General features: G+C 47.1%; 1 protein-coding gene across 1 annotated transcript in view; it reads left to right on the top strand.

Moving 5' to 3' along the window:
- The window catches only part of MROH2B (maestro heat like repeat family member 2B), a 51,843-nt gene extending 41,830 nt beyond the window's left edge, over positions 1-10,013 (top strand). Inside the window, exons 31-40 of the mRNA XM_006774562.1 lie at positions 800-987; positions 1,789-1,929; positions 2,301-2,415; positions 2,984-3,130; positions 3,372-3,554; positions 7,273-7,428; positions 7,756-7,890; positions 8,284-8,386; positions 9,416-9,481; positions 9,907-10,013. Of these exons, the coding sequence (XP_006774625.1) occupies positions 800-987; positions 1,789-1,929; positions 2,301-2,415; positions 2,984-3,130; positions 3,372-3,554; positions 7,273-7,428; positions 7,756-7,890; positions 8,284-8,386; positions 9,416-9,481; positions 9,907-10,013 (1,341 nt within the window). The remainder of the gene's footprint in view (positions 1-799; positions 988-1,788; positions 1,930-2,300; positions 2,416-2,983; positions 3,131-3,371; positions 3,555-7,272; positions 7,429-7,755; positions 7,891-8,283; positions 8,387-9,415; positions 9,482-9,906) is intronic.
- The last annotated feature ends 653 nt before the right edge of the window (positions 10,014-10,666 follow it).

The raw sequence follows: 10,666 nt of genomic DNA, 5'->3' as shown, positions 1-10,666 counted from the left end.
TGGAGCTCAGAGTCTGAAGCTCCCTCCCGATTGTAAACAACAACCGCGCCCTCCGCGCCGCCAGACCGCTCCGCGCGCGCACTCGTACCTGAGAATTTCACTTCAGCACTGCACCTCCTCTGAGTCTGGATATGATATTCTCTTTACTCCTAGTTGTAGAATTTCCACTCAGCCAGCCCTCCTGTGGTTCTGGATGTTGTCCGTTCCCTGTTTCAGGCTTAATTTGAATTGGTTGTTCAAGGCAGCAATCTCCGGCGTTAACCTATGCCGCCATCTTCGGTTCTCTCTCGAGCCCCTCTTTTTTAGAAAGACCGCACTGCTGGAGCGCATGTCATTTCACCTGCCATGTGGAGCCACCCAACATGGCAGCCCAGAGTGAGAAATATAGTCTGAGCTGAGAAGTTTTCAGGCCAAGCTTTCCTTTTTTTAAATTTTTTATACATTTTGTATTGATTTCAGAGAGGAAGGGAAAGGCAAAGAGAGATAGAAACATCAATGACGAGAGAGAATCACTGATCAGCTGCCTCCTACACTCCCCCTGCTGGGGATCAAGCCACAACCTGGGTATGTGTCCTTGACAGGAATCGAACCCAGGACTCTTCAGTCCACAGGCTGACGCTCTATCCACTTAGTTCAGCCAGGGAGGGCCCAAGCCTTCCTTTTCTATGTGTTTTTACCATAAGCGTGGCCAGCCTGGGAGGCAGTCGTTTGGGGAGAAACAAACTTGCTGATCAGCCCAGTGAGCGAGTGTCCTAGGAAGAAAGGAGCCTGTCTGACCAGGGGTCCTTTCTCCCCTCAGGTGGCCTGTGCTATCCAGGAAGTGGTCTCCATAGGCACCCCTGTGACCAGCTTGTACCCACAGCTGTTCACTCTCCTCCTGAAGCTGGTCAGCTGCACCCTGGGCCAGAAGATGCCCACTGCTGCCTGGAGCTACAGGCGGCGGGTGATGCAGCAAGGGGAGCGGCAGCAGATCGCGGACCCCTGCAGGCAAGTAGCCAGGCAGGGAGGGCCTTCTAGAGCTGTCCTGATCGCAGGCTGCAGAGCCAGGACTGCAGAAGTCAAGGCCAGTGCCTTCTGGCACAGCCTCAACTACCCATGCAGATATAGGGCTCTACAATCCCTAAGCCATGGAGCAAATCTTCCCCAAGCCCCTACCCAGTGGAATTGCCCAGAGCAGTCACAGAACGAATGAGCAGCTGTCTTCTTCCCAGATGTCCCACTCTGTTTCCTTTAGTTGAGACATATATATTATATATGTATATATTATATATATAATTTTATTTTTTTAATTTGATTTCAGAGAGGGAGAGGGAGAGAGAATCATTGATTGGCTGTCTCCTGCATGCCCCCTACTGGGAATCGAGTCCACAACTGGGCATGTGCCCTGACCTAGAATTGAACCATAACCTCCTGGTTCATAGGTCAACAACCACTGGGAAACAATGGTCACACACTAGCCATTGAGAGATGCATTCTGACTTCTGAACTGCTGTTTCAGAATCAGTGAAATATGGTCTTTTTCAGTTTCCATCCTTTAGTGCTTCATTTTCTCATGAAAGGTTGGCGAGATGGTGTGGCATTATTTACCAGCTCAAATCATCTCGATGTTCCCTTTGATCCCAAAACTAAAGTATGAGGTCAAGCTGCCTGTGTTTCCCCGGCCTAAATCCATTAATGCAGGAGTGAAGGAGCATTATGGGAAAGAGGAAGGGTGAACCTGGGACATCTCATTGCACTGTACGGGGTTGACTTACTCTTGTGATGCCAACTGGCCCTCCCACCCGTCAGGCTCTCAACCACAACTCTGAAGTGCGTGCAAACCCAAGCCATGAGAGAAGGCCTGGCCAAGGAGTCTGACGAAGGGGACAACTTATGGACACTGCTCCATGGTCCCAGCACCCACCACATAGGAGTGTGTGCACTGGCCAGGTAACCTGCCAATGTCCAAGAACTGCATGCAAAGGAGAAAACTCAGAACAGGCAGCTTCACTGTGAGCAGTTGACCCACCAAGGGCTTGTATACAGTCAAGGAGAAGAAACAAGGAAGAAGGAGCAAAGGGGGTTGGGAAGAGATGGTAGGATCAGCCCAGAACTCACGACCCCCTCAAAAGAACAGGGACACATTGAACAGTTCTGGACGCGTTGTATTTACTAGTACATTGGGCTCTTGGTATGCAATCTCTTTCCTTGAACATTCCCCTTAGAGGACTTATTTTCCTGATAGAGAAATAGACTAAAATTTCCTCCATTGTTTAGCAATAAATAAGCCTTTGCTGCAGCTGGAAGCTTGCGTTTTCTAGGAGCATGGCCGTGTGGCACCATGGAGTCACGGTGGACATCATGGGGAAGCTCTTCCCATCGCTCACCTCCTCCTCGGAGAACTACCGCATAACCGGCACAGCGTTCTTCTCTGAGGCAAGGCCAGTGCCCTCACAGCAGGCTTGCGGGGCCCTTGCGGTATTTCTCTCAGGGACCTGCAGGGGACCTTTGGTAGTGGAGGAATCCAGCCACTTCCAGAGACGTGGCACCTGAGCAAGGAGTGAGAAAAACACAGAGCCCACCCTCAACCTCCTCCTTCCCTCTGGTCTTCAAAAGCCAACCTCCCAGGACAGAGGAGGGTGGAGAACAAATGCAAGAGGGATAAAACCAAAAGGCATATTACTGTCCCCCAGACTCTGGGATAAAGGCCGTCCCGGCTGGTCCAGAGAGGGGGCATTGTCAGTAACTCCTGGTTTCCCATTTAGTGTAATTAGAAGCATCTTCTTCACTGGGTATTCTGTTGTCATCACCACATAACCTTGACCTGTGGGCTGCTCACATCTAGAGCTTAGCTTCTGCAAGACTTGCTTGTTCATCAAGGGCCCTTCCCCCTCTGCTCCATGAGCAGCTGGGCCTCCTCTTCAACTGTAGTTCTGGTGCCTTTGCCACTCTTCTGAAGGGAAGCTGCTCCCTTAACTAAAGGGGAGGAGTGTGTTGATTTCAGCTCATGAAGGAGCCGATCCTTTGGAGGCACTGGAACCTCCGTGACGTGCTGATCTTGATGGATCAGAGCGCCTGGGACTCCAATGCCACTTTGAGGCAAATGGCCATCCGAGGGCTCGGTAATACAGCTTCTGGAGCCCCTCAAAAGGTAACAGGAGGGTTGGGGGGGTGATACTTTATTTAAATAGAGTTTGAAATACTTATTTACAAACCCACTTTTGGTTGCAAGAAAGTAAGGGCAAATCCCAATAAATTGCTGAAGTTGTAGCTCTTGATTTGCAGTACCTGTGACCCTAACAAACGTTCAGTCTCCTTGTCTGGGGTCTTCTACCCTATTGCAGATACACATGCAACAGTTTTTGAGATTGAGCGACTCTGTTTCAAAATAGGTGCGGAAGCATAAGCAGCTAATGTTAGAATCTGTCATCAGAGGGCTGTACCACCTGGCCCGCACCGAAGTCGTCTGTGAGAGCTTGAAGGCTCTAAGGAAGATCCTACAGCTGCTCACAGACCGAGACGTGAGCTTCTACTTCAAAGAAATAGTGCTGCAAACAAGAACCTTCTTTGAAGACGTAAGTGAGCCTGTTCAGGAATCTTCCCTCCCCAGAAGAAGTGAGTGAACACAAAGAGGTTCAGGTAGTGCTTGTAGCAGACAATGTTGGTGTCCCATCCATATTCCTTGGCCTGCCCAGAGGTCACCTGCCTCAGAGGTCACCTGCACAAAGGTCACCTGAGCAATTCCTCTGCAGGCTGTTAGCTTCCTGTGTCTCTCTGTGTAAGGGGACCCTCTGGCCCGGGGATCCTAATTGGTCTGAGCAGGGTGGACTGGACATTAGGAAAGGACCCTCAAATGATAAGAAACAGGAGTTTGTAGAAAAACTCCCCAGCTTCCTCGCCCCTCAGGATTGAGCTCCACCTTCTCACTAGGGTAACACACTCATGAATATTCCCTGTTGTAGCTTTTGTCTCTTCCCTATCACATTCCCACTCCCCGTCATGCTTCCTGGGCTCACCTCCTAAATCAATTACTTACGTCTAAATCCTCATCTCAAAGTGTGCTTTGGGGGGCATGCAAGTTACAACAATACTCAGTACAAGACTAGGGCCCCCATATGACCTTGTCGCCTCCAACACTGTCTTTTCCACATCCAGGAGTCAGAGACTCAAAACGCTTACGTGGTTTATTTCATCCAGGAGTCAGTAGGAACCAGCTCTTGGGCCAAATCTGGCCCAGAGCATCTTTTAGTGAATTGGGTTTCACTGGAACACAGCCACACTGGCTGTGTGGAGCACGCTCACTGGTTGCATAATGTCTGTGGCAGCTTTCCCACTTCGTTTGCGGAGTTGATTAGTTGTTACAGAAACCAGATGCCCCACAACGTTCAAATGATTTACCGTCTGGTCGTTTAGGGCAAAGTTTCTCAAACCCCTGATCTTATAACCCGAATCTCAGAAAAACACCAGGCAGCCATCCTGGGCGGGGGAAGAACATTTTCCTTTATAACTTCTGGGAAATTTGATTTTATGATTTGTTTTTGGTGTATTCACTGTCGTCAGTGTAAAAATCTATTTCACATCTAACTTAAATTGATATTTTTGTGATCTAAACCTGTTTTTTCCATGTTATGTTGTCAGAGGAGATGGAAGACTGCTCGCTGCCTCCTTCTGAAACATTAAGGCTTTATTCAATTACCTATTTACCTCCAGTCTCCAGACTGGGAAGTCTATGTTTCCTTCATTATTCATCTTAACCTAATTTTTCAGCTCCTGCAGTATTTTACGAGCCAGTGACTGTGTTGTACTTCTCAATGAGGCCAGAGAAATATCAAATGTTATCTAAAGAAAAAGTACCTCAGATCTTCTCTTTTCCTAGTCAATCACTCTTTTTTTAAAAATCTTACCCTTTCTTCGTGACTCTTTGGCAATATATTAACCGTACAGACGTCCAGGTTTTAGCTTGCAATATATGCCCAGGTCAGTAATTCTCCAGTTTCGTATTTGTCAGTGTCCCTTGTTTACTTACCTGCTAGCCTCAACCTGACCTTTGCAAAGATCTTTCTGTTCATTTCCAACTACTTTCTCCAATGTGTCAGGATTACTCTTAATTCCCATCTGGTTCTCAAAAATGTTTACTTGGCTCCCACTCAGGTCAGTATCTTCTGTAAAATAACAAATGTGCTCTCTTTTTCCATTACACAGACAGTTGACCACCTTTAACAACAAAGGTCTGAAGTCCCTCCTGCAGACCCCCATCTGTTTGTTAGGTTTCCTGGGGTGTTTGTTGACCCAGCGATCATAATTCTCCTAGATCTGAGCCTCCAAAAGCCACACATTCACCTGCGACATTAGTGGTCGAGATCATCTTTTTCCATCTTATTGCAGAAGAAAAACAATCGAAAATCTTGCTGGTTAAGTTAGACCTTTCTCATGTCTACTCTGGGTCAATTCCATTGCATTTGCATAAAAGTTTGGTAAAACTTGAGTCATAGCAATGACATGCAAAGTATTCTCCCATAATGCTCTCTTTCTGCAAACATATTTAGCTGTACTTTATGATACTTTGCCCCTGTAGTTTCTACAGATTAAACATACAATTTTGTGATCTCCAAATCCCCCCACCTTTTTTTCAATATTTAAGTATTTTCCAGGACTTTGCAGAACATGGAGACACTTTGATGAAATGGTAGAACAGAAAATAAGGCTGTGGTCCCACCTCCAGGCCCTGCTTGCTGCTATTTCCCACACTGTCACCCTGAGCAATCACCTTACTCTCCGTGACTCGTCTTCTCCCTTCAGAAGAAGGACATTAAACTTCAATGTCTCTCCCAGCACCCAAAACCCTTGTGCTACTTCTCTTTGCTGCTTTTTCATCATCCCAATTAGCTGATCCTTCCTCAAACTATCATGAGGTCATCAATTTTGGAAAATTCAAAAGATTTCTTTAAGTAAATATCTCTCTACTTCTGGGGCACTCTATTATTAGTCTTCTTTCTTTTTTAAAAGAATACCTTTTGAAAATATATCCTGGCCACATTCCTAGGACATTTAAAGAATATTTCTATTACACAAAGTCACATCTCATATATTCATTTAACTTTGCCGGCCCTTTCACACAGACCAGCATTATGTTTCCTGGACGATCTTTATTAACTTCCCTTTTCATGGCATTTTGTTTGTGTGTCCACTTATGCATTCAATTTTCCTTCAGAATTAACTCCTCTACCTTCTCTTTCTTTCTCGTATTCATGGGAATGCTTTTTGTTGGCCCTTGTTTATTTCTAATCTAAATATTATCCTGCTACTCAGGACGACTTTTTCTTTCATTCCTCTGCCCCTACATGAGTATTTTAATCTAATTTTCTAGACCTGGGGTTTGGAGAAAAGCACTCTGGAAAATTCCTCCAGGTTTGTTAGAACTCTGAACCAGATAGGCAAAGTATCTGAGGTAATAGAAGGCATCTTTCTCCACCACTATACCCTATGATAGTTAAAAAATCATTGCCTACCATTCAGGACAACAAGCAAAGAAGTCCCAGAATCTCACATCTGCAAGAATAGAACTAAGCACTTCTTTGTTTGTCCTCTCTCTTTGAGACCCAAAGCTCAAATTTCTAAGCTGCCTGTAATTTCATTAGAAAGTATTTGCACCCAGTCGGCATGGCTCAGTGATTGAGCGTTGACCTATGAGCCAGGAGGTCACCGGTTCGATTTCTGATCAGGGCACATGCCCAGGTTGTGGGCTCGGTCCCCAGTGTGGGGTGTGCAGGAGGCAGCCAATCAATGACAGTTCCTCATCATTGATGTTTCTATCTCTCACTCCCTCTCCCTTCCTCTCTGAAGTCAATAAAAATATTTTCTTGAAAAAGTATTTGGGAACTTGGAGAAGGGTCCTGGCCCTTGGACAGTTTAGATTAGAAACGCCATAACCCTAGGCTCCTGATGCAGTCAGGCTGATCTGTGTAAATACAAAATAAACAGGAACTCTCCCTGGCCTGCTTCCTGCTTCTCATTCCTGTGGTCACATTTCCCCATCAGCCACTCAGAGGTAGCAACCAAGTCTCCAGTTCTGTGATGTCCCTTAAACCCTTGACCCAGAGTCATTTAAACTTTGGTCATGTGCGTTAGCGAGCTGCTGGGAAGGAACATCTGGGGGCTGTGACCGGTCGGTGGCCATGCATGGGTTCCAGCCTTCCTTTGTGAAATAGGGCCGGGCAGGTGGGGTGAGGAGGGGGTTCTGGCTGGAAATGGCCCGAAAGGGGGCTCACCGATGACTTGCATCTGTCGCCACAGGAGCAGGACGATGTGAGACTGACCGCCATTGCCTTATTTGAGAATCTGGCATCCCTAACAGGAAGAAGGTGGAAGATTTTTTTTGCAGAAGAAATTAAAAAGAGCATGATTTCATTCCTTCTCCACCTCTGGGACCCCAATCCCAAGGTTGGAGCTGTAAGTGGCCCCTGCACAGACCCCTGCGCCTTCTCCTCTCCTGCGGCCGAAAGTGCCCGCACACCCAGTGGCTGGGCTGGAGTCAGAACTGAAGTCCCCACTTGCAACTGAACCTGAAAACCACTTCTCCAACCCTGGCTTCTCTCGTGCCACCTCTTCCCAAGCTTGCTCTTCCATCCCTGAAACCGGGAAGGTGCCAACTCCAAATAGGAAGCCCTTCACATCACTGACTTCTCCTGCTCCTTGCCCAACACTAGTTGACATGTCTTCCTCCTGGGAGGGGGTGCAGCACTGTGGACTGTGACGCAGAAAACTCTTGTCTTTCAGGCTTGCCATGATGTCCTGGTGGTCTCCATTCCTTTCCTGGGCCTCCAGGATCTCTATGGGGTATTAGACCGTCTCCTTGACAGTCAGGATCCACCAAGGGCCAGGGATTTCTATAGGCAATTCTGTGTGAAACTGGTAAGTGTGCAGTCAATGTTGCCTGGAAAAATCACAGGCAAGAGTCCCAGCAAATCCCAGAAAGACAAACAACAGAGCAAGGGATCTCTGGCCAGACGCAGGACTGTCTTGGAAAGACGGCAGTGATTCTTGGTATTCTGCCTTATTTCCCAAGTCCTGGCTAGAATCTGTTCTAGATTCCTGCAACACCCCTGTCGATTAGACCCATAAGCCCAGTACCTTTCCGATTAAATTTAGGTTGGAATAGCCATACGACATCTTCCAATAGAATAAGTAATGGCTGTGTGAGTTTCGCTGGCCTTTATTTTTTTCCTTCTTATGACCTCTCGGTTGCTGATTTTGAGAAAAAGATCTCTTTCTGGTTGCCCACTTTGCAATACGTATCTCTTCTAGGCCAAGAAAAATCAGGAAATCCTGTGGATCCTCCACACACATTCATTCACCTTCTTCAACAGCAACTGGGAGATGATCAGGAGTACAGCTGTCAAACTCACAGGTGAGGGCACCTCCACATTCCCCCCTCAGGTATGTCTGCTCTTTGCACCTAGTTGTGCTTTGACTGCAAGTTTACTCCAACTTGAAAACTGGTATAATGAGTATGACAAGAAAGAAGGAGAGGAGAAAGAAAGAAAACAAAAGAAAGAAAGGGAGGGGAGGTGGAGTGAGGGAGGGAGGGAAGAAGGAAGGAAGGAAGAAAAAATGTCATATCTTGCAACATCTCCCTTCAAAGGAACCTGTTATCTTTGGGGAATGAAAACTTACATCTCCTGACTTTCCAACACTCACTCTGCATTCTGGACCTTTTGTGCTTCTTTTGGTTCCAAGTCATTGCTCCTTCTTTTCCACAAGATTTTGCTTCAAGCCTGCTGCCCCTGCCTAAACGTTTGCCTTTGCATCACTTCTTAACATAAACCATAACACACCTAAGCTCAGTCAAGCTGAGAGCTTTGACAGCAGCTGGATGCGAGTGCAAAGTGTGTTGGTGTGGGGCCAGCAAACCTTGGCTCTGCTGTGTGGCTCTGGACAATACACTTAACTTCTCTGTGTTGCCTCTTTGTCTGGTCTATAAAATAAAAGAGGATGTAGGTGAATCTCAACCCTTCTATTATGTAATTCTAAGTCTGTTCCAACTGATCAAGCCCACAGTGAACAGATCCACTAGCGTGGCCACTTTGAAGAGTAAGGATTCTTTATTCGATCATGTATATGATCCCACAACTACACTATAAACTTTTTGAGGATAGGGACCATGTCTTACACACATTTGAAACCCTGACAACCATGGGCACAGGCCCGGGGAGGACACAGTACGAGCTTTCTCAAATGCACATCGAATGTGTGACGGCACTCCAGACCCAAGAGTCATGATCCTCGCACCATCCTGGGGTGTGTGGAGTGCTGTATAGTTTGTTCATTCGCTAGCCAGACCATTTAACCTCTGACCAGGTGCAGAGTCTGGCCTGACCCCTCACGTGGCCTCTTCTTCTCTAATGAAGTCAGCATCTTTTTCTCCTGTTGATTTTAGATGCCATTGTTCTCAATCTGACCAACCAATATGTGGAATTATTAGACAAAGAACAACTGATCACACGTGAGTACCAGCCCCCGTTTCCGCCCAGGGTATTGTATTCTGAGAGAGAGAGAAACGAATGCTGCTCCAAGTTTCATGCCAGCCCAGAAACTGAAAACCCTTGTGCCCCATTGTTGTCTCCGTTGCTCCCCGGATGCTGGAATCTCTCTGGGGTATAAGCCAAGCCCAGTCCCACCCTTTCCAGGCTTCCTAGCCAACAGTTTTCCAGTTGTCTATTGATCGTAAGGTCAGGATCTTCCCTTACCTCATTTCAGTGTTAAAACACATTCTCAGCTTGTGGCTCCAAATCCTACCTTTTAGGGTAAACTGAGAGCTGGGATCTGGAGCCCACCTAGGCCTGACCCTCAGTGGGGGGCCCGCAGAGCCGCACATCCTGGGTCTTGACTTTCCTTCCCCACTGGACTCTGCTATTCTCTCCATCTCAGGGCTCCAAGCACTTCGGCAAGACCCCTGTATCAGTGTCCAGAGAGCAGCCGAGGCTACTTTGCAGACCCTCCTGAGAAGGTGTAAAGAGATGAACATCCTTCCATAAACCATCAGGAAATAAACTCCTGTTCCCATAACTGACTGCTGTCTTCCTCCTGGTAACTCACAGGCCTGCAGCATCCTACGGAAAGACACGGTGCCTGGGTGGGGTCTCCTGCCGGGGTCACCAGGGAAAAGTCACTCTCGCAAATCCACAGCCACACAGCTTTGCCACAGATTAGCCCTCTCTCAGGAAACTCAAATCCCAGCAGATACCAAAACACGACAGAACTGGAAACCATTCCGCTGCCATTAAGAAGAGGGCCCCTGCTATTTCCGCACACAACCCTTTTTCCTTCTGTCTTAGCCATCTGTGAATTGCTACCCACACTCTTCTCTTTCTAATAACCAACTTGACAGGAAACTCTAACCTGTCTGTTCTTTCTGGGTAATAATTGATGTGTCAGGACTCTGACGGTACCTCCCTACAAAAGACCCTTTCTGACATTATGTTAAATCTCATGGTCTCCTCTCCATTTTCATCCCAGAGCATTCCTCCCCTTAAGTTGTGTGTGTGTATATGCACGTGTATGTGTGCGTGCATGTGTGTGCATGTGTACTCATTTAGCACCACCACCATCCTGATTATTTATCAGCAACATTACCCAATTGAAGTATCCCTTTACACACTCCTGTTACTTCCATTCTGATCTCTTCATC

The sequence above is a fragment of the Myotis davidii genome, unplaced genomic scaffold (assembly GCF_000327345.1).
Source record: "Myotis davidii unplaced genomic scaffold, ASM32734v1 scaffold348, whole genome shotgun sequence".
NCBI classification, from domain to species: domain Eukaryota; kingdom Metazoa; phylum Chordata; class Mammalia; order Chiroptera; family Vespertilionidae; genus Myotis; species Myotis davidii.
Note: the sequence above shows the minus strand (reverse complement) of the source record. Positions and strands in the feature narration are given on the sequence as shown.